The following is a 24847-nucleotide window of genomic DNA, read 5'->3' as shown; positions in this document are numbered from 1 at the left end:
GTATATGATTAAAAAATATTTACCTAAATGACTTAATTGTTCTTTAGTTTTTAAGAATACCAAGCAGAAAACACCTGAGAGTAAAAATTTTTTCAGTCAATTTTATTTAGTTTAGCATACACATTCCCAAAATTTAGAACTGTCAATTCTGATCATAAGAAGTCTGTTTCTCAAAGGAAGGTAGAGTCAAACCTATAAAGAACTTATTTCCAGAGAAACTGAAACAATATTAAGCACTTAGCAGATTACATTTAGTAGATTACAAACTACAGTTCCTCTTTTCTAATTTTGGTATTTGAAAAAATTCCAAGTTATGAAACAAAGAATATAAAGATGTTCAATTTTATTCAGTGCTCTATGTAAAACTTTACATACATTTTAAGACTCTCCAAGATAGTCTATTAACTCAGTGTTTATTTCCAAGGAAAATATAAGACCATTTAATCAATGATAGCTCAGAGTACAACACAAACATATAACCCTACCTCCCTGGCATTGGCCACATATATTCACAACTTACCTAGAATAAAAACTCTAAAGCATTCAACATTTAAAAAAAAAAAAAAAAAAAAAAAAAAAACACACCCAAGGCTAAGAAAAGTATATTGAAATGGTGCAAATAAGAATGGGATAAAATGAGTACCACAAATGTTTAATAAATGTAAATAGTGCATAATCTCAATGATATGAGATTCTCAAAAAGTTGAATACACAGAGGCAGATAGTAGAATGGTAGTTACCAGGAATGGGGAGGTAGGGGAATGGGGAGATACTGGTCTAAGGGTACAAAGTTATAGTTATGTAGGATGAATAAGTCTAGAGAGTAATGCACAGTAGAATGACTGTAATTAATGATATTGTAATATATACTGGAAATTTGCTGAGAGAGTAGGTTTTGGGTGTATCACCACACATAAACAAATAGTAAACTATATAAGTAGATGGACATGTTGATTAGCTTGACAATACTAATCATTTCACTATGTATAGGTATAGCAAAACATCATGTTGTACACTTTAATATGCATAATTTTGATAGGATAGAGAAAGGGAAAGGGAAAAGGGGGAAGGAAAGGAAAGGGCGATGCAAGCAATCAAAAGATTGGATCATGAAATACTGTATTCTAAAACCTTCAAGACACGCAGGAATAATTTGGTTTAATTTGCTGGGCAAATTATATTTCAGTTGCAGATCAATTCAAGTGCATAAAATCAGCTCTGTTCTTTGTATATAGTCCATATTTTATATAACAAATAAGGACCCTTATTTTCTGACATTTATTATAGTTGCTGTGCTCCAAAATATTATTTTTTTTATTTTTTTTATTTTTTTATTTTTTCCAAAATATTATTTCAAGGAGATTGAGTTACTATGTTTTATGGAAATACACGTCAATCATTACATTTACATTTATTCATCTGTTCCTCCTTTATTCCCTATTACTAGTAAGAATGGAACCTAGAGAAACAAGCTCTAAAAGGAGCTGCTTAAGCAGCAGTGACAAGCAAGTAGGAAGAACTGATGTGCAGACATAAGTTAGACTTAATTAGGAGAAGTATTTTTCCTTTCAAAACTTATTATAGTTATACACTCTGGAATATGGTAAGCCAATGTCAAAGAGGACAGGTGATTCAGATAAAATTGAAAACTATTTTGATCTATTTCTTAAATTTAAAAGGGGTATGTACATTTTTGCTATTGACATATTCTTCACTGCAGCTAAAATGCATAAAAACGTATAAATAGTGTGAATTAAAAAAAACCATTCATATTCAAATATTAGCTGAATGAGTAAGCTGCCTTATGCTAAAGGCATTTTGTTCTTTTTACTTAAGAACTAGCACAAAACCTTTACTGCAAATGTTTTAAGTTTTTTTAAAGATTTTATTTAGTTGAAAGAGTGTGCACACATGAGTCGGGGAGGGATAAAGAGAGAGGAATAAACTTGTTTTAATTTAAAGATACAAATTCACACTACTCAAACATGATCTGTAAACTTATTTTAAAAGTATTCAAATACTTCTATAATTTTTAAAAGTATGGATAACTCACATAAAATTCTAACCAGAGATTAAATTAAAAAGAAAGCTAAAATCCAAAGTTTTATATTATATTAGGGCAATGTGTCCATTTTGATTAATTAATCATATAATATGTATCAGTATCATGAAGATCAGTGATAAACTCTAGGCTTAAGTGATTTTTAACATTATATAAAAATAGTCACATTGTGAAAATATTCATATTCCTACAACACTAGTTACAAATTAAGAATAAATTATTGCCCAGACCAAAAACAAATAAACTAAAAATTGGGGGAAAGGGGGACACCAAAATAACACCTACAAGAAACATGACTCAGTAACTACACAAAACTAAACATAAGGAACTCAATCACTCTCTTGGTCAGTGACATATTACATCTAAATGGCTACATTTCTTCATCCTCAACGTTAGAATAGAATTACATGTAAACCAAAACTCTACTGTTAGATGTTCCACAACTTTTAAACGAACTGTTTTAGTTAATATTATTGACAGAGCTGTGAAAGCAAGCTGACCAACCACTAAGTAATTTTACACAAATCACTTAACTTCATTCAGTGCTAAGCATATTTGGCACAAAGGAAGTATTCAACTCCCTTTACCCATAGGTTAAGTACTAGAGAATAATTCTGAGAATTTAAAAAGACTAGCTGTACTGAAGAACTATAATGAGATGGACAATGCTTGGCTGAAGGTGGAAATATGCTGAGTTCAGTTAATTCTATCAACTCTGGGTAAAAGAAGAAAAAAGAATAGAATACATGAGCCACGTATTTGCCATCCTTGACATGTAAAAATCATAAAGAGAAATACTTATAATACACTAAATGTACACTATTACATACCTAACTGTTGTAAGACAGTTGCCTTTACTTGTGCAGAAAGGTTTTCCGTCTGCAAAAGTTGTTCATAAGCTTCCTTTGCAGAATGATACTTCCTCTAAAGAGCAGAAAAAAGAGATTTAAAGAAAAATAAATTGGGATCTTTAAAGAATTAGCTCATATATTAAGATCTACTACTTAATACTAAACAAAGAGAGACTTACTACATAATACTGATACTTTAGCATACTTCTTACAACCAACTAAAAGAAAAAAGTGCTATTCCATTACTGACTGTTCCCGTAACACTAGACACTTGTGGATAATTGGCAATGTTTCAGAGTAACGCCAGTAAAACATTCAATACAATAAAGTATTAAAATATGCCTTTTAAAGAATTTGCCAAATCAATTGTATAATCATCTCAACTTATTTAATAACAAATAATTTCATCCTTATTTAGTAACACCGATGAAGCTAGAGAAGTATTTTACCTTCAAGTGCTTAATCTGTCTATAACCATCAAGTTTCCAAGCAACAGAGCATATACCAAAAACGCTTTAAAAAATCTAAGTGCAAAAGGAGTTAAAATCTAAGTTTAAATGATACACTGCTAGATATCCTACGGAAAAAATGTATAATATGTATGACTTTAAAGATACCAAAACTCTAGTACTTATAGAGTAACAGCATTCACAACATCTAAGGTTCCATAGGCAAATCTCTAAATGAAACTATTTACCTGTAGTCCTCTTCCCCCCCAAAAGTACTAATGTGACGGAAACCAATTATTGCTACAATCATAAAGCTTAAGACAACTCCTCCAAGAAAAAGGGGAAGGGGGAAGAGGGATAAGCCAACAAAAGAAAACCTCATAAAAATTACCTTTAAAACATACTCAGCAGAACAATGGATTGAAGTGGCTTTTATTCATTAACAGCAATAGTCCATAGCTGCCTGAGCAAACAAATTCTTCTCAACAAAAACACAGGTAGAAAAATACAAAACTAGATGTAGGAGCCTCAGGCAAACCACTGAAACTATGATTCAACATCCATTAAAACAGTTAATACCTAATCTTTCTATCTGGAGTTGTTCTAAGGATCAAATGAGATAAGCAAAGAGCCAGAGAAACAAATAAGGAGCTACATGAATACAGTATGTCAACACAGGAAAGATATGAAAGAACTGGCCACTGGGATTAACAGAAGTTACTACATAAACTTCTACTCATCACTAAAATTAGTTCCCCCCTAAATATTAATCTGATCACAAAAAGTCATTTAGACAATTAATACAAGAAAAGGACCAAATTATCCAACTCAATTCCTTCAAACGATATGCTAAAACATACTTCCAAACACAAGTGTTAAAAAAAAAAATACAACATATTTAAAAAACTGGTTCCATCACATTGCATCCACATAAAGTTCGATTTCTACCTCATATCATATATAGGCAGTAGTATAGGAGAGAAAAAAATGTAGGAGAATATTTCCTTGAGATGGTAAAGAATTTATTTGACATGGCCAAAACAATGCAAATCATAAGGAAAAGTAAAGATGTGATATAAAACACACAGCAGAAAAATAAGCAATGGGCACAAAACCAACACATAACAGGTGAAAAACATGTGAACAAGTGTGTATCTCTAGAAATCAGAAAATGCAAGTTTAAATGAGATATTACCACCATCAGATTGGCAAACATAAGAAAGATGGGTAATTCAAGTCTTTTGGAGATGTGAGTGAAGGAAAACATCCATGCCCTGCTGGAAGGGCATTCACTCATGAAATTAGGTATGTAAATATGCTACAATCCAGCAAGCTCACTCTTGGGACACAGATTCCAAAGAAACCTTTCCACAGATAATGCTCTAAATGGTACTGTTTATAGTATCAGGAACTGGGGTCAACTTAGGTCTATGTCAGTCACAAGGGAGTGAACAAGAAATATGATGGATGTTTATACTAGAACAATAAGCAGCAACTAAATATGGCATATAAAAAGCAACATGAGTTTATCTTTAAAGGTGTTTTAAGTTTTGCCTCTGGTAATGCTGGAGTAGCTGTTCCACAGATAGCATTCAGTTCCGGATAAAATATAAAAGTCAACTATCAGATAGCCTAGAAAGAAACCAAAATGAGGTGAAAACCAGAGGCACTAACTCTTAGGGAAAGTGAATGGCACTGGAAGAGTAACCCCTTTTTACTAGGATTTTCACCTGAGAGCAGGCCTTAGTTGGTGCCTGGTTGGCTAGAATTCAAAAATGAGCAATCTCACTAGCTTGAAAAATCAGGGGACAGATTTTGAGGCTATCAGAAGAGCTGGAAGTAAGGGGAGAAAGAGCCCAGGGAGGAGAGTGAAAGAAAGAAAACACCAAATTCTGCAATTAAACTCTGCCTAAATCTCTTGTTGACTGCTGAACTATGCATGAATAAAACAGATGTCCAGCAGCCTAAAAGAACTAAAGAGACATTTCAGCCACTGTCTACTATAGGGGTGACCACATTTAGAGTGTGACTTGAGCAAAATTAACTGGCTGATACAAAACAAAAACATCAATCTTCAGAAAAATACAACAAAGTCATTCCACAATATATTATTCATGATAATGGAAGATTCCACCTATGTTCAAAAGAAAAGGGAATTAATGAAAATCATCCATGAAATTACTAAAATGAAATTTGTAAATAATTTTAAAGCAGCCATTTTAACAATGTTCACAGACATTAAGAAAAATATCATAATAAATGAATGGGCAAGAAATTAGAGCATGGAAAGAAACAAAAATTCTAAAACTGAAAAATATCTGAAATTTAAAAAAAAAATCACTGGATAGACTGAATAGATTGGAGACTTAAAAATAAAGCCATCCAAAAATAAATGAGGCAGTAGCAGTCTATCATACATGTAGTTGGGAGTCCAAGAAGAAGGGAGAAAGAATGGGGCAGAAAAGATATAATGGCAGAGAGCTTTCCTGAACTGAGGAGAGACATCAAATCCCATATCCAAAAGACTAAGAAAACCACAAAGGGAAAAAAACAAGTCCCTGGGCACTTCATAATTAAATTCTTAAAAACCAAATGGAAAGAACACTTTGAAAACAGCCAGAGAAAAACACCAAAATACAAAGGATACAACAAGAAATTAAATATAATGGACTACACATTCCAAATTAAATATAATGGACTAGACATTCCAAACAAAAAAGACAAGTCCAGAAAAGATTTAGAAAAGAGCCAAAAATATATTGTAAGAGATGCACTTTACATATAAACACACAAGAAGGTTGAAATAAAAGGTTGAAAAAGACACCATGTAAACACTAAGCATTAGAAAATTGACATGAGCAGATTTGGGTCAGATTAAATAGTCTTCAAGGCAAAGATTATTACCAGAGATAAAAGAGTATTTCATAATGATACAGAACTAGTACATCAGACATAACAAAAGACCTTCAAAATACATGAAAAGACCAATAGAATTAACATTGATAAAATACTATCTAATCTACATAATTTATTCCAATTTCACCAACTGTCCAACTAATGTCCCTTTTCTGGCCCAAGATATAATCCAAGACATTCCATACTGTGGTCAGGTAGCATGTCTCCTTATTTTCTTCCAACCTGGGACAAATTCTCAGTTTATTTTCAGTACCCTGATACTCATAAAAAGTACTGGCTAGTTACTTTGAAGAATGTCCCTTGGAAATTAGTAAGTACCACCTTGTAAGGAAAAATTCATCATTCTTCATTCATTCATCAAAACTCTAGAGTAAGAAAAAAGTGTCCCCTTTTTTCATTTATTTGCCATTTATATTCACAATCCATAGCATCAACAATTCATTTACAAATGAATATAAATTCAAATAGAAATATACAAATAAATTCATTTATATTCACTTACTTATGGAATTTATATAGATTTATATAGAATTATTCATTTCAGTATGAGCTAAAACAATTCATTCTGTACTTTATATTTCATTATTATATTTAGTTTCTAAACTTGTGTCCGATTTGTTGATTAGAAACCCCAACCCCTCAAGTTGACTGTGTTCTTTCCACACGCCCTCATCATTTTTTGAGCACTTCTTTATTTTGTGGCGCAAAATGTTCTAAAGCTCATCTTGTAATTTCCTTGCCTAAGCCCTAGACTCACCCACTTCTCCCCCAGGAATCCCTGGTTCCATTTATATTTAATATAGTATTTAGAAACAAAGATCTGGGTGCTCACATATTCAATGTTGCTGGGCTGGGTTATTGCCTCCAACTTCTCCCAGCAAACACAGCTAGAAAATATATTTATGTGTATACTAACACACACACATACATACACACACAGAGGCCCATATTTCTAACCAACTACTCATACTCATAAATAAACATATATTCATAATCATACCTCCAATTACAATCCAACACCAGAGTTCAGTCTTGCCTTGCCTTTCCGTATTTGTAAGTACTGACAGTGAAAAACCTGGTTCTCATTATCCATAATACATTTGCTAATTCTTAACATTCACATAAAGTAGTTACAGAATTCCTAATCCATACCACTGTGACAAAGTTAATTGTAGTACAGGATTTGTTTACAGTTCTTGTCTCCAGCTTTAGACTATAGTCAAAATACTACTCTCTAAAGTTACTTAGGTTAGTTCTTTTCATATCCACCCCCTTCACTATACTTATGTTATTCATTAGTTAGGTTCATTTGTTACTGTCTGCATTCTATTTTGGGTTAACTCACATCCTTGGTGGTCCCAATTATTCAACTAATTTTGGGATATGAGAAACATTACCAGGTTTTAAGAGTTAGAGCTATATAAAATATATACTCAAGAAATTCCACCTTTTTCTCATCCCTATTACCCAATTCACAACAACCCTTGGTAGGTAACCAATCTCGTTTGTTTCTGGTTTATCCATTTCAGTATTACTTCTGCACAAATGGCAAATGCATACTTTGCTTTTGCACATGTGTATTTTCTTTCACAAAGGGTTGTATATTATACTCTTTTACACTGCATTTTTTTTTCACTTAGCAGTACATTCTGGAAATCAATCCACGTAGTGATCCACATGTCTTCCTCATACTTTTCTACATCCAACTCCTCTACCTGAATGTACCATAGTTTATCCAACCATTCTCCTATGGACATTTAAGTTTTTTCCAATATTTTGTAATTACAAACAATGCTCCAGTCAATATCCTTGTGCCTATATATTTTCATAGTTTTGGAGGTATATTTTCAAGGTATACTTCTAGATGTGAAGTTGCTGAGTCAAAGGGTAAGTGCATATAAAGCTTTGTTAGATTACTGCCAAATTCTGCTCCAGATGGGTTGTACCAGTTTGTATTATCACAGTGCAAGAGAATGCCTGTTTCCCCACAGCCACTTATAATTTTTGCCCATCTGATATGTGAGAATTATATTTCAGTGTTGCTTCAATTTGCATTTCTGAATATGACCGATTTTCCATATGTTTAACGGCCTTGTTATATATTTTCTGTGAAATGTCTATTCATGTCTTTTTTCTCATTTTCCTATTGGGTTTTCATTCCTTCGTCCCTCAAATTTTAAGTTTGTTATATTAGGAATATTAGCCCTTTGTCCATGGCATATGCTGCAGACATTCTCTCCTAGTTTCATTAAGTGTTCTTTGAATTTATGCTATTTTTTTTTCGGTCATGTAGAAATTATCTTTATATTGTTCAAACTGACTAGATCTAAATTCAAAGGCAATGAAAAGAATGATCATAGTAAGAAAGCTTTTTCCTAAATCAAGGTTGAAGAGGAGTTCATGTTTGCTTCTACTACTTGTACAATATTTTTTACATTTCACTCTAATTCATTTCTAGTTTATTCTTTTGAATAGCTTGAGTCATGGGTCTAATTTTATCTTTTTCCAAATGGCTACCTAGTTGTACTACAAACTTATGAATAATCTACCTCAGCCCCAGGAATTTAAGATTTTACCTTTATCAAACACTGATTTCTCTATGTACCTGGATCCATTCCTGTTCTTTCTACGATATTCCACTGGTCTGTCTATTCATGTGCCAGACCACACTTTGAAATATACAGGCTTTACCGCATATCTGTCTAGAAGAGTTAGCATAACCTATACAATTTCTCCCCATTGTTATCCTGGTTATTCTAGCATATTACCAACTTATCTAAGCCCTTAAAAAGTTTGTTAGTAGTTTTTACTGATGTTTGTGCTCCATTTATAAAGGAACTTAGGGAGAATCAGTATCCTTATATTGTTGAATCACAGTACTTCTTTTAAGTTTATTGTCGAGTAATTACAGATTCAAATGGAAATTTTTTCTAACATTATGGTCTCTGATTACTGTTGTTGAAGGTTATTAATTTCTGTATGTAAATTTGTACTTCTAATGGACTTTTCTTATTTAACTGCACTGGCTAATACCTATTCTACAATGATGAGGAGTAACAGAGGGACACCTGGGTGTCTCAGTTGGTGAAATGTCTACCTTCATCTCAGGTCCTGATCCCAGGATCCTAGGACTGAGCCCCACATCAGGCTCCCTGCTCAGTGTGGAGTCTTCTTGTCCCTCTCCCTCTGCTCCCCTGTCCCTACACATGCGCATTCTCTCTCTCTCTCTCTCTAATAAATAAAAGTCTTAAAAAAAAAAAAAAAGAAGTAATAAAGATAGTGAGAATCTTTGCCTTGCTCCTAATTTTTGTGAAAATCTCTCTAGTGTTTCCTCTAAATAAGATACTAATTTGGGGACTAAGGTATATGAATTTTACCATGATAAAAAAGTAACCTTCAATTCCTATGTCCAACTTGGATAGAGTTTTATTATTCGGAATGGCACTGCAGGGCAGCCCCAGTGGCTCAGCGGTTTAGCGCTGCCTTCAGCCTGGGGTGTAATCCTGGAGACCCGGGATCGAGTCCCACGTCCGGCTCTCTGCATGAAGCCTGCTTCTCCCTCTGCCTGTGTTTCTGCCTCTCTCTCTCTCTCTCTCTCTCTCTGTCATGAATAAATAAATAAATAATATTTAAAAAAAGGGGGGGGAATGGCACTACATTGGTCAATGCACCAACGGTGAGTTATCTGATTTTACCTTTAGTTCTATTATCATGGTGTCTGATACTAACGGATTTCCTAATATTCAATCTTGCATTCCTGGAATGAATACCACATGGTCATAGTATATTATTTGCTCAATGAGGTAATGATTTTGCTTGCTAAATTTCTATTTAATACTTTTATACCAATATTCATTATTGATACTGGTCTGTATATTGCTTCCTCTTTATACTGTTTCTGTCATTCTCAGGTATTGATGTTACATTTGTTTCAAATGGGGAAATGGGGGAAAATAGTATGATGGTTCCTCAAAAAATTAAACAGAGGTATCATAATGATCCAGTAATTTCACTTCTAGTTACATATCAAAAAGAATTAAAAGCAGGGATTCAAACAGATATTTTCACCACTCATGGTCATAGCTGCATTATCAGCAATAGCCAAAAGATGGAAGCCACACAAGTGTCCACCCATAGATGAATGAACAAAATATGGTATGTACATACAATGAAATATTAAGCCTTAAAGAGAAGTTCTCATTCATGATACAACACATATAAACCTTAAAGACATTATGCTAAATGAAATATGCCAGGTACAAAAAGACAAATACAATATGAGTCCACTTACATGGGACAGTTAAATTCATAGACACAGAAAGTAGAATAGTGGTTGCCAGGGGCTGGGTGGAAGAAGGAATGAGGACTTATTATTGAATAGGTACAGAGTTTCAGTGTGGGATGATGAAAAAGTTCTGGAGATGAATGGTAGTGACAGTTCACAACAACATGAATGTACTTAATGACACAGTACACTTAAAACATGGCAAAAATGGTAAATTTCATGTCACAAACATTTTACAGTTTAAAACAGAGGATACAAAAGCACTATGGTCTGTAGTTAACAATTCTATAGCATATTTTAAAAATACAATGGAAACAAAATCCCTGATTCTAAAAATTTAAGTGCAGAAAGGACTTGAACCATTACCAAACATAAGTATCTCTCAAGTCAGATTAAAAGCTGCTAAAAGCTTCTTTTTCTCAAGTCAGATTAAAAGCTGCTAAAAGCTTCTTCAAAAGAAAAGAAAAGAAAAGAAAAGAAAAGAAAAGAAAAGAAAAGAAAAGAAAAGAAAGGCGTTTCATTTCCAATGCTCTGAAACAATCTATAAAATATCAGAATTATCAGGTCTTTAAAGGCTTGGTAGAATACCCCTGTAAAACCATCTGGCCACGACACTTTCTGTATGGCATTACTTAATTTTCCCTATTTCTTTAAGAGAAATTGATTTTTTTATAACTTTCTAACTTCAATGAGGTCAATTTTTCTAATCTGTAATAGTCCATTTCAATTAATTTTTGAATTCATTCACATAGACGTCTGCTAAGTGGTCTCGTTTGATAGTTCTAATTTCTTCCGTTTTTATGGTTACTTTATTTTGTGTATGTTCTTTCTCTCTTTTATTCCTTTGATCAAGTTCCTAGTAGATTATTTTGTTAATTTTTTTCAGAGAACTAAGGTTTTGACCATTAGTAGATCTATTGTTTTTCTTTCCTTTTTACATTATTAATTTCTTTTTTAAAAAAATCTTTCTTCCTCACAATACTGTTCGTTTCCCTTACACTGATTTTTGTTTTGTTAACAGATTCCCTTGCACTGGATCATCCCTAAATTCATGAAATAAACCCTACATATTCATGGCATACTTAATGCATCTATAAATATCAACTGGCATTTTTCTTTCTTCAGAATTTTTGGATTTCTATAATATACATAAATGAAACCAAGCTACAGTGCTTTGGTAATAAACTAATGCTGGTTAGTTAGAAGAGAAAGTTGAAAATGAAACTAAGGATTCTTATAAACAGAATTATTCATGGTAATACTATTTTAATAATCCCTCAAGGGGAAAATAGTTAAACTTGTTATAGTACATCTATGCAAAGGGATATAATACAGTTCTGTATGTACTGATATGGAATATTTCCAAAATAAAATACTAATTTAAAGAAATAAGCAAGATTGAGAGAGAACACACATAATTGTTTCAATAAAATAAAGAAAAATAAATATGTATAAACACATAAAATGGATCTGCTTATACATATACAGATTTCTCTGGAAAGATATCAAATGCACTAGTACCTTTGGGAAGGAGGATAGGTTGTTACAGGAAAGGAATGAGGAAGATACTTCAATGTGTATTCTTTCAAGCACTTTCATTTTGGGTTATCTATTTAAAAATAAGTAATATTTTAATAACAAAATTAAAAGGGAAAATTTTGCATCTTTCAACTTTAAAGTCTAATAAGAATTTAGATGGCAAACTTCAAGTTATTTCATTAAATTCAAGGAAAAGAAAAGGCCAATTAATACTATTATTATTAATATTATTATTTAAAAAGTGGTTCTAGAAGTCTCAGTTAATAAGATAGGAAAGGTAAATTAAGTAACTAACTGATAGAGGACTTTCCTCAAAGACAGCAGCAAAGTATGAAGACCCTTGGCCTGCTTCCTCGCACATATACAAATACCTAACTATCGAATCCCCCTAAATGCCTCAGATATCAACCTGAAGAATGGCAGAACATCACAACTAAACTTACAGAAGAGGTCACATTGAATAAGGTACAAAACGTAGAGATGTGGCTTAGGGAACAAATAGATATTGGTCAGGAAGAGGGTGAGAGAGTAAGAGGAGCACACAGGGTAATGTACTAGAACATTTCCTTATCATCATTGGCTTCAAAAATGAGAGGGTCTAAATTTCATGAGTTGTTGCAACCAGAGGGTCTTAAACCCAAAGCTTGAACTATCAATGGACTTGGTGTGTTCCAGAAGTGTCCAGAGGTATTGAGGCTGCTCTTGGAGAGAAGACCAGCAAACAACCCAGAGGCAGACAGCACGGAAACAGTGATCTGAAGAGTGCCTGGGGCACACAGTGGGAGATTATTTGCTCTTCACAAAGAGACCTCTCTGGAAAAAAAGCAGCTGGCTGGCACCATTTCACTCCCCCACTACTCAGCATAAGCAGAGAGCCATTAGCAGGAACCAGTGCAATTTGGACACTGCCTGCTTAAATTACTTATACTAAGCCCCACCCCACCACACACTCCTGTGGAACTGCCCATTCTCAATCATGCTTACCTCAGTCCCAGCACCATGGGCCCCTCCCCCAGAAGACCAGCACAAACTCCTGTATACACACGTGTCCCAACCACAAAGTTCTGTAGGGCCTCAGTTCCAGTGGAGGTGATGACAGGTCTCATTTCACAAGCAGACCAGAGTACAAGTTAAAACTTGCCACATTCAGGCCAGGGACCAAAACTGCCCAAAACAGGCAAAGAGAACCTTTGCAGACGACTGGCCTGAAGGATAGAGCAGCCAGAACACAACAGCAGAGTGAATGCAACACACAGTGGACACATTCCCTGAAGCACTAGGCTCTGGATACTACATGACCTCTTCTTCATAAGGCCATTACTTTCAGGCGCAGGAGACATTAACTGGATTTTCTAATACAGAGAAGAAGGCACAGACTTAGACAAAATGAGAAGACAGAGGAATGTATCCAAAATGAAAGAATAAGGCAAGGCCACGGCCAGAGATCTAGGCAAAACAGATATAAGTAACAGAACTGATGGAGAACTGAAAGCAATGATCATAAGGATACTCCCTGAACTTGAGAAAAGATGACATCAATGAGACCCTTACCACAGAAATAAAAGAATTACAAAAGAATCAGAGATGAAGAGTACAATAAACAAGATTAGAAACACTTGGTGCAGTGAACGCAGGCTGGAAGAATCAAAGAAACGAATTAATGACTGAGAAGACAAAGTAAAGAAAAGCAATGAAGCTGAGCAAAAGAGAGAACTACTATACAAAACGAGAGAAGACATAGAGAATTCAGTGACTCCATCAAATGTAATAAATAACATTCGAATGACAGGAATCCCAGAGGAGAGAGAAAGAGGGCAAAAACCTTAAGAAATAATAGTTGAAAACTTCCCTAATCTGAGGAAGGAAACAGATATCCAGATCCAGCAGGCAAAGAGAAGTCTCATCAAAATCAACAAAAGCAGACCCATACCAAAGAATATTATAATTAAACTGGCAATATTGTAATTAAACTTTCCTTATTAGTAATAAGGAAAACTGTTTAAAAGTAGCAAGAGAAAAGAAGATAATTACTTATAATAGAAAACCCAGGGGATCCCTGGGTGGTTCGGCAGTTTAGTGCTGCCTTCAGCCGAGGGCGGGGTCCTGGAGGCCCAGGATGGAGTCTCACATCGGGTTTCCTGCATGGAGCCTGCTTCTCCTTCTGCCTGTGTCTCTGCCTCTCTCTCTCTCTCGAATAAATAAAATCTTAAAAAAAATTAGTCAAGGAACACACAAAATAAAAGGATGTAAAATGTCAACATATACCTAAAATATGGGGAGGACAGGAGTAAAGAATGAGTTCAAACAACCATCAACGGGATCCCTGGGTGGCGCAGCGGTTTGGCGCCTGCCTTTGGCCCAGGGCGCAATCCTGGAGACCTGGGATCGAATCCCACATTGGGCTCCCCGTGCATGGAGCCTGCTTCTCCCTCTGCCTATGTCTCTGCCTCTCTCTCTCTCTCTCTCTGTGACTATCATAAATAAATTTAAAAAAATTAAAAAAAAAAAACAAAAAAAACCAAAACAACCAACAACTTAATATACACTGCTTATAAGCAAAAGATGTAATATACAAACCTGCTGGGAACTACAAATCAAAGAACAATAACCGAGGCTGAGGAGAGTCCAAGATGGCAAAAGAGTAGGAGACCTAGTTTCCTAGGAATTCAACTAGATAGCTATTAAATCATTCTGAACACCCTCAAACTCAACCAGAGATGTAAGAAAAGAATAGCTACAACTCTACAAATAGAAAAGCAACCACTTTCTTCAAGGTAGGAGGTGCAGAGAAGTGAATCTGAGGCAATATATGTGATGATAAACCGCAGGGGGAGGGAGCCTCCATCAGCAGCACTGGAAAGTGATATAGCAGTGGAGCACAAAATCAAAACTTTTAGAAGTCTGTTCCAGTGCCAGAGGAACCTGCCTGAAAGGTGCTTAGAGGGCAAGTAGGGGTGGAATCCTAGGTGAAAAAGTACAGTCTCAGGATCCCTGGGGTCACAGAAAGACTGGGGGTACCTGAGTGTGGCAGAGCTCCCAGGAATCAGAGCAGGGAAGCAAGCTACAACCAGCAAGCCCCATGAGTGGGCTCTCAGCTCAGGGTGCCAAAAACCTCAAACCAAAGCACAGTTGGAATGACTGTTTCTGAGCAGGGGCCCAATAAATGACAAAACCGGGAGCCCCTCTTTCTTCCCCCGAGAGGAGAGGCGCAGCAGTGTGCCACAGGAGCTTGCAGAGTTTGGAGACCAGAAACATGGTCGCATGCCTGAGATAGGAACACTTAGTCACAGGCTGGGTGAGCACATAGTAGGGACAGAGACCAGGGAGAGAAGGACTGACTGCTTTTCCCTGAGGACATGCTGAGGATTGAGATCCTGAGCTTTCCTCTCTAGGCTGGTGGAGATTGGGAGGCTGCCATTTTCACTCTCATCCTCTAAAACTGTGCTGAAAGCCTTCAAGGGAACAAAAGCCACATGGAGCAATCTGGAGCAGATTACTTAGCCTGGCCCCCTGCAAGGGCAGTGCAATTCCACCTTGGACAAAGACACCTGACAAAGACAATGCAACAGGAACCTCCCCCAGAAGATCAGCGAGACCATCAGCCAAGACAAAGTTCACTGATCACGGAGAATGCCACTGCTAGGGGAATATAGCATATAAAATCCAAGGGTTTGTTCCTTTGATTCTTTAGTCTTCCAATTTAATTCGTTTTCTCTTTCCTTTTTCAATTTCTTATCAACTCTTTCTTAAAATCTTTTTTTTCATTTTTATAATTATATTCTATCCTTTCATTGTATTTGGTTTTATTTTTCTGTACATGTAAGTTTTCTTTACAATTTTGGGATGCAGTTTCTCCTAACGGACCAAAATACACCCAAAATCTAGTGTACAGCTCTGTTCTCTTCACTTGTATGATCATAAATACGTGTTTTTGTCTTGTTTGTGTTGTTTTATTAAAGTCTTTTTAAATTTTCATCTTTACGGTTACATTCTATCCTGTCAATGTATTTCTGCGTCTATGTGTGTGTATACATACACATATACACACGTTTTTCTTTCTTTACAATTTTGGGATGTAGTTTCTTCTAACAAACCAACCAAAATACACACAGGATCCTGTGTATTTCTCTATTCTGTTCACCTGTCTGATTACATTCTCTTCTTTTCTTTAATTTTTTTTGTTTTATTTTCAGATCTCTTCTGATTTATTAGTGATTATTTCTCTGGGGTTGTTGCCATTTCAGTATTTTGTTCTATCAGTCATCTATTCTCTGGACAGAATGACAATATGGAAAAGCTCACATCAAAAAAGAGAACAAGAGGCAGTACTGACTTCCAAGAACCTAATCAGTATGGATGTAAGAAAGATATCAGAACTAGAGTTCAGATTAACAATTATAAAGCCAGTAGCTGGGCTTGAAAAAAAAGCAAAGAAGACACTAGAGAATCACTTTCTGGAGAAATAAAAGAACTAAAATCGAGTCGAAATAAAAAAGGCTATTAATGAGATGCAGTAAAAAAATGGAGGCTCTAACAGGATAAATGAGGCAGAAGAGAGAATTAGTGATACAGAAGACAAAAAAACAGAGAATAAAGAAGCTGAGAAAAAGAAAAATTAACAACTACTAGATCATGAGGTAAGAATTTGAAAGAGAAGTGATATCATAAAGGGAAACAAAATTAGAATAACTGGGACCCCAGAAGAAGAGGAAAGACAGGGGCAAAAGGTATACTGGAGCAAATTATAGTAGAGAACTTCCCGAATGTGGGGAAGGAAACAGTCATCTAAGCCCAGAAGGCACAGAAAACCCCTCTCAAAATCGGTAAAAACAGGTCAACAGCCCAGCATATAATAGTGAAACTTGCAAATCTCAGAGACAAAGAGAAAATCCTGAAAGCAGCTCAGGACAAGAGGTCTGCAACCTACAAGGGTAGAAACATTAGACTGGAAGCAGATCTATCCACAGACACCTGGCAGACCAGAAATGACTGGCATCATATATTCAGGATACTAAATGAGAAAAACATGCAGCCAAGAATACTTTATCTCACTAGGATGTCTTTATCTCACTAGGATATCACTCAAATTAGAAGGAAAAAAAGCTTCCAGGACAAAGAGAAACTAAAAGATATGGTGATCAGTAAACCAGCCCTACAAGAAATATTAAAAGAGATCTTTTAAGCATAGAGAGAGGCCAAAAGTAACATAAAACAAAAAGGATCAGAGACAATATATAGAAACAGTGACTTTACAAGTAATACAATGGCACTAAATTCATCTTTTAATAGTTACTCTGAATGTAAATGGGCTAAATGCCCCAATCAAAAGACACAGGGTTTCAGATTGGATAAAAAAAGCAAGACTCACCCATACGGAGTCTACAAGAGACTCATATTAGACCCAAAGACAACTCCAGATTGAAAGCAAGGGGGTGGAAAACCATTGATCATATTAATGGACATAAAACAGAGCTGGGTTGGCAATCCTTGTATCAGACAAATGAGATTTTACACCAAAGGCTATAAGAAGAGATGAGGAAGGTCACTGTATCATAATTAAAGGGTCTATTCAACAAGAAGATTTAACAATTGTAAATATCTATTCCCCTAAAATGAGAGCAGCCAATTATATAAGACAATTAATAACAAAATTAAAGAAACATATCAATTAATAATACAACAATAGTAGGGGACTTTAACACTACACTCAATGCAATGGACAGATCATCTAAGCAGAAGATCAAGAAGGAAACAAGGGCTTTGAATGACACATAGGACCAGATGGACTTTAAGGATATATTCAAAACATTACATCCTAAAGTAACAGAACACACATTCTTCTTGAGTGTACACGGAACATTCTCCAGAAGAGATCACAAACTGGGTCACAAATCAGGTCTCAACTGATACTAAAAGATTAGATTATAATCATTCCCTACATATTTTCAGACCACAATGCTTTGAAACTGGAACTCAATCACAAGAGGAAATTTGGAAAGAATTCAAATACATGGAGGCTAAAGAGCATCCTACTAAATTATGAATGGAAATTAAAGAAGAATTTTAAAAATTCATGGAAACCAATGAAAATGAAAACACAACTGTTCAAAACCTTTGGGATGCAGTAAAGGTGGTCCTAAGAGGGCAGTACATAGGAATACAAACCTTTCTCAAGAAATAAGAAAGGTCTCAAATATACAACCTAACCTCATACTTAAAGGAGCTGGAAATTTGTATGGAACCAGAAAAGACCCCGAATAGCCAAAGGAATGTTGAAAAAGAAAACCAGAATGGGTGGCATCACAATTCCAACTTCAAGCTCTATTTCAAAGCTGTAATCATCAAGGCAGTATGGTACTGGCAGACACATAGATAAATGGAGCTGAATAGAGAACCCAGAAATGGACTCTCAACTCTATGGTCAACTAATCTTTGACAAAGCAGGTAAGAATATCCAAAGGAAAAAAAAAAGTCTCTTCAACAAATGTTGTTGGGAAAATTGGACAGCCACATGCAGAAGGATGAAATTGGACCATTTTGTCATACTATACACAAATATAGACTCAGAATAGTTGAAAGACCTAAATGTGAGACAAGAATCCATCAAAATCCTAGAAGAGAACACAGGCAGCAACCATTGTGACCTCAGCCACAGCAACTTCTTACTAGAGAGGTCTCCAAAACAAAGGCAAAAAGGAGTATTAAGAGTTGATCAAGATAAAAAGCTTTTGCACAGCAAAGGAAACAGTCAACAAAACCAAAAGAAAACTGACAGAATGGGAGATGATATTTGCAAATGTCTTATCAAATAAAGGGCTAATATCAAAAATCTATAAACAACTTACCAAACTCAACACCCAAAGAATAATCCAACCAAGAAATGGGCAAAAAAACATGAACAAAGACGATAAATAAATGGCCAATAGACACATGAAGAAATGCTCAACATCACTTGGCATCAGGCAAATACAAATCAAAACCACAATGAGGTAACACCTCACACCTCTCAGATTGGTTAAAATTAACAAGTCAGAAAACAATAGATGTTCGCAAGGATGTGGAGAAAGGGGAACCCTTGTACACTGTTGGTGGGAATGCAAGCTGGTGTAAACAGTATGGAGGTTCCTCAAAAAGTTGAAAACAGAGGTAGGAACTGCACAACTGGGTATTTACCCTAATGATATAAATGTAGTGATTGAAAGGGGCACCTGCATCCCAAGGCTTATAGCAATAATGTCCACAGTAGTCAAACTATAGAAACAGCCCAGATGTACACTGAGAGATGAATGGATAAAGAAGATGTAGTATTTATATATAATGGAATACTACTCAGCCATCAAAAAATGAAATCTTGCCATTTGTAATGATGTGGATCAAACTAGAGGATATTATGCTAAGCGAAATAAGTCAATCAGAGAAAGACAATTATCATATGATCTCAACTCATGTGGAATTTAAAAAACAAAACAGAGGATCATAGAGGAAGGGAAGGAAAAATAAAATAATGAAAACAGAGAGGAAGGCACAGCATAAGAGACTCTTAATCACAGGAAACAAAATGAGGGTCACTGGAGGGGAGGTGAGTGGAGAGGTGGAGTAACTGGGTGATGTAATAGCACTGGATATTATATAAGACTGATGTATCACTGACCTCTACCTCTGTGACCAGAATACATTATATGCTAATTCATTGAATTTAAGTTAAAAAATATACAATTTAAAACACCAAATAGTAATAGGTATGTACCTAATAAAGAGAAAGAAATCTAAATAAGTTGCTAAAGAATATCAGCAAACCTTGAAAGAAAGAACAGTAAGAAAGGATCAGAGAAAATCTCAAGACAACAAAACAATTAATAAAATGGCAATAAATATGTATCTATCAATAATAATTTTTGAACAAAAATACAATAAATGGTCCAATCAAGACAAAGGATGACAAAATGGATTTAAAAAATAAGATCTGTCTATATGCTGCCTATAAGAGACTCATTTTAGATCTAAAGACACATACAGACTGGGAAGTGAGGGGATGGAAAAACATTTATCAGGCAAATGGCTGTCAAAAGAAAGCTTGAGTAGCAATACTTATTTCATGCAAATTAGACCTTAAAACAAATAATGTAATAAAAGGCAAAGATAGACAGACACTTTATAATAATAAAGGCAACAATCTAAAAAGAAGAATCAACAACTGTAAATATTTATGCACCCAACACGGAGCACCCAAATGCTTAACACAATAAAAAAAAACATAAAGGAACTAATCCATAATAATACAATAATAGTAGGGGACTTTAAAACCCCACTTTCATCAATGAACAGAAACCAGTAAGTAAAGATGGCTTTGAATGACACACTGGACAAGATGGTTATAATGGATATATTCCAAACCTTCCACCGTAAAACAGCAGAATACACATTCTTTTCAAGTGCACATGGGACATTTTCCAGAATAGATCACAGAGTAGGTTGCAAAACAGGACTCAACAAATTCAAGATCAAAATCATACCATGCCCTTTCCTGACCATAACACTATGAAACTAGAAGTCAACCACAGGAAAAAATCTCCAAAAACCACCAAATATGGAGGTTAAATAACATGATACCAAGTAATGAATGGGTCAACCAGGAAATCAAAGAAATAAATACTATGGAAGCAAATGAAAATAAAAGCACAATAGTCCAAAATCTTTGGGATGCAGCAAAAGTGGTTCTAAGAGGAAGTATATGGCAACACAGATGTACCTCAAGAAGCAAGAAAAATCTCAAATAAACAACCTAACCTTACACCTAAAGGAACCACAAAAATAACAATAAATGAAGCCTAAAGGCCAGCAGACAGAAGGAAATAATACAGATTAGAACAGAAACAAATGATACCAAAATGAAAAAAAAAAAATAGAGATCAATGAAACCAGGAGCTGGTTCTTGCAAAAAAAATTTAAAAATTGGTAAACCTCTAGCCAGACTTAATCGGAAGAAAAGAGAAAGGATCCAAATAAAATCACAAATGAGACAGGAGAAATAATAACACCACAGAAATAAATTTTAAGATTATTATTATTATGAAAAGCTATCTGCCAACAAAGTGGACAACCTAGAAGAAATGCAGAAATTCCTGAAAATGTATAAATTACCAAAACTAAAACAGGAAGAATTAGAAAAATGGAACAGATGAATATCCAGCAAAGAAATAGAAGCAGTGATCAAAAAACGCCCAACAAAGTTAGGACCAGATGGCTTCACAAGTGAATTCTACAAAACATTTAAAGAGTGAATACCTATTCTCCTCAAATAATTCCAAAAAATAGAAAAAGAAGGATAACTTCCACATTCATTTTTTATGTAAATTTTATTTACTCATAAGAGACACACGGGGGTGGGGTAGGGGGGGTGGGCAGAGACACAGGCAGAGGGAGAAGCAGGCTCCATGCAGGGCCCAATGCAGGACTCCATCCCGGGACCCCAGAATCACGCCCTGGCCCGAAGGCAGGCGCCCAACCACTAAGCACTAAGCCACCCAGGGATCCCCTCCACATTCATTCTATATGAGGCCAGCATTACCCAGATACCAAAACCAGATAAAGACACACACAAAAAGAGAAATTCAGGCTAATATCTCTGATGAACATAGATGCAAAAATCCTCAACAGAGTACTAGCAAACCAAATACAACAATACATTAAAAAAATATCATTCACGTGATCAAGTGGGATTTATTCCTGCGTTGCAAGGGTGGTTCAGTATTTGCGAATCCATCAGCTTAATATAAGAACCACAGGATTGCTTCAAAAGATGAAGAAAAAGCATTTGATAAAGTATAACATCCATTCAAGATAAAAACCCTCAAAAAGCAAGTTTAGAGGGAAGACCTCAACATAATAAAAGCCATATATATGAAAAGCCCACATTTTCCATCATCCTACATGGGGAAAAACTGAGAGCTTTACTTCTACGATCAGAAACGAGACAGGGAGGAATGTCCACTCTCACCAAGTTTATTCAAAATAGTACTGGAAGTCTTAGTCACAGCAATCAGATAACAAAAAGAACGAAAAGGCATCCAAATCAGCATGGAAGAAGTCAAACTTTCACTATTTGCAGGTGACCTGATACAATATACAGAAAACCCAAAAGAAATCTATCAAAAATCTGCTAGAACTGATAAACACAAATTCAGTAAAGTTGTAGGACACAAAAATCAATGTATAGAAATCTGTTGCATTTTTATACACCCAAATGAAGCAGCAGAAAGGAAATGAAGGAATCAATCCCATTTATGATTGTACTAGAAACAAGATACCCAGGAATAAATCTAAACAGAGGCAAAAGACCCATATTCTGAAAACTAGAAAACACTAATGAAAGTAATTGAAGATGACAAAAAGAAATAGAAAGACATTCCATGCTAATATATTGGAAGAACAAAAATTGTTAAAATGCCTATACTATTCCAAAGCAATCTACATATGTAATGCAATCCCTATCAAAATACCAACAGCATTCTTCACAGAGCTAGAACAATCGTAAAATTTTGTATAGATCCCGAATAGCCAAATCCCCCTGAAAAAGAAAAGCTGAAGGCATCACAATTACAGACCTCAAGTTACAATACAAAGCTGCAGTAACCAAAACACTAAGGTACTAGCACAAAAACAGACACACAAATCAACAGAACAGAAAACCCAGAAATGAACCTGCAGTTTATATTTATATGGCCAATTAATCTTCAACAAAGCAAGGAAGACTATACAATGGGAAAAAGACATCTCTTCAACAAATGGTACTGGGAAAACTGAATAACAACATGCAAAAGAACAAACCTGGACAATTCTCTTTCACTATACACAAAAATAAACTAAAAATGGATTAAAGACTTAAACTAAATGTGAGATCTGACACCATAAAAGTCATTGAAGAAAGCAAAGGCAGTAATTTCTTTGACATCAGCCATAGCAACTTTTTTCTAGATAGGTCTCCTAAGGCAAGGGAAACAAAGGCAAAAATAAACTATTGGAACAATATCAAAATAAAAAGCTCTGCAGAGCAAAGGAAACAATCATCAAAACTAAAAGCGACCTATGGAATGGGAGAAGGTATTTGCAAATGACCTATCTGATAAAAGGTTAGTATCCAAAATATACAATGATCTTATATAATAACCATGCCAAACACAAATAATCCAATTAAAAAATGGCAGAAGACATGAATAGACATGTTTTCAAGACACACAAGTAGCCAACAGACACATGAAAAGATGCTCAATATCACTCATCATCAGGGAAATGCAAATCAAAACTACAATATCACCTCAAATCTGTCAGAATGGCTAAAATCAACATGAGAAACAACAGATGTTGGTGAGGATGTGGTTAAATGGGAACTCTCTTATACTGGTGGTGGAAATGCAAACTGGTGTAGACACTGTGGAATACAGTATGGAGGTTCCTCAATTACGATCTAGTAATTGCACTACTAGGTATTTATTTACCCAAAGAATTCTAATTCAAAGGGCTACAGGCACCCCTAAGTTTACAGCAACATTATCTACAACAGACAAATTATGGAAACAGCCCAAGTGTGCACTGAATGATGAATGAAGAAAATGTGGTGTGTAGATATCTAGATATCTACAGATATATATACACACACTATGGAATATTATCCAGCCATAAAAGAGAATGAAATTTTGTCATTTCCAATGATGTGGATGGAGCCAGAGAGTATTATGCTAAGCAAAATAAGTCAGTGAGAAAAAGACACCATATGAATTTCACTCATATGTGGAATTTAAGACACAAAATAGAAGACCATAGGGTAAAAAAAGAGAGGCAAACCAAGAAACATACCTAACTATAGAGAACAAACTGATGGCTACCAGAAGGAAGGTGTGGGGATGGAGTTAAATAGGTGATGGGGATTAAGGAGAGCACTTATTGTGATGGGCACCAGGTGATGAATGGAAATGTTGATCACTATATTGTATACTTGAAATAATATTACACTGTATGATGACTAACTAGAATTTAAATAAAAACATAAAAATATGACTGATAAAACTTTCCACGAATAATTCTTAATATATTATTTACTAGGACCTATGACATTATATAGAGGAATAAAATTATCTTTATTTAGAGATGGTATGACAATATACATAGAAACCTGAGAATCTAATCTTTAAATCTAGTAAGAATAGGTGTGTGGGAGATGACATCCCATTAAAATTATCCATACTTAAATAAAACTATCGGATCATCCAACAATCCCACTTGTGGGTATATTTTCAAAGGAAACAAAACCATTATCTCAAAGAGGTATGTTCAATGTAGTGCTACTGACAATAAGCCAAGGTATGGTAAAAACATTTAAGTATCTATCTAAAAATAGATCAAAAGAAAGGGGCACCTGGGATGCTCAGTTGGTTAAGGGTCTGCCTTCTCTTCAGGTCATGATCTCAGGGTCCTGGGATGGAGCCCCAAGTCAGGCTTCCTGCTCAGCTGGGAGTCTGCCTGCTTTTCCCTCTCCCTCTTCCCTCTGCTCTCCACCCCGCCCCCCAACCAGTTATGCTCTGTCAAATAAATGAATAAAATCTTAAAAAAAAAAAAAAAAAAAAAAAAAGACAGGGCAGCCCAGGTGGCTCAGCGGTTTAGCACCGCCTTCAGCCCAGGGCATGATCCTGAAGACCCAGGATCGAGTCCCACCTCGGGCTCCCTGCATGAAGCCTGCTTCTCCCTCTGC

The 24847-nt window shown here is 35.3% G+C and overlaps 1 protein-coding gene across 10 annotated transcripts in view; it reads right to left on the bottom strand.

Moving 5' to 3' along the window:
- KDM6A (lysine demethylase 6A) overlaps nucleotides 1–24847 on the bottom strand; it is a 213453-nt gene that overhangs the window by 59274 nt on the left and 129332 nt on the right. For all 10 annotated transcript variants that reach the window (XR_007409282.1, XR_007409283.1, XM_025468784.3 and 7 more), the window contains exon 9: nucleotides 2893–2986. Coding sequence is in view for 8 of the 10 variants with exons in the window: in XM_025468784.3 (XP_025324569.1) it covers nucleotides 2893–2986 (94 nt within the window). In the remaining 2 variants the exon portion in view is untranslated. The remainder of the gene's footprint in view (nucleotides 1–2892; nucleotides 2987–24847) is intronic.

The sequence above is a fragment of the Canis lupus genome, chromosome X (assembly GCF_003254725.2).
Source record: "Canis lupus dingo isolate Sandy chromosome X, ASM325472v2, whole genome shotgun sequence".
Classification (NCBI taxonomy): domain Eukaryota; kingdom Metazoa; phylum Chordata; class Mammalia; order Carnivora; family Canidae; genus Canis; species Canis lupus.
Note: the sequence above shows the minus strand (reverse complement) of the source record. Positions and strands in the feature narration are given on the sequence as shown.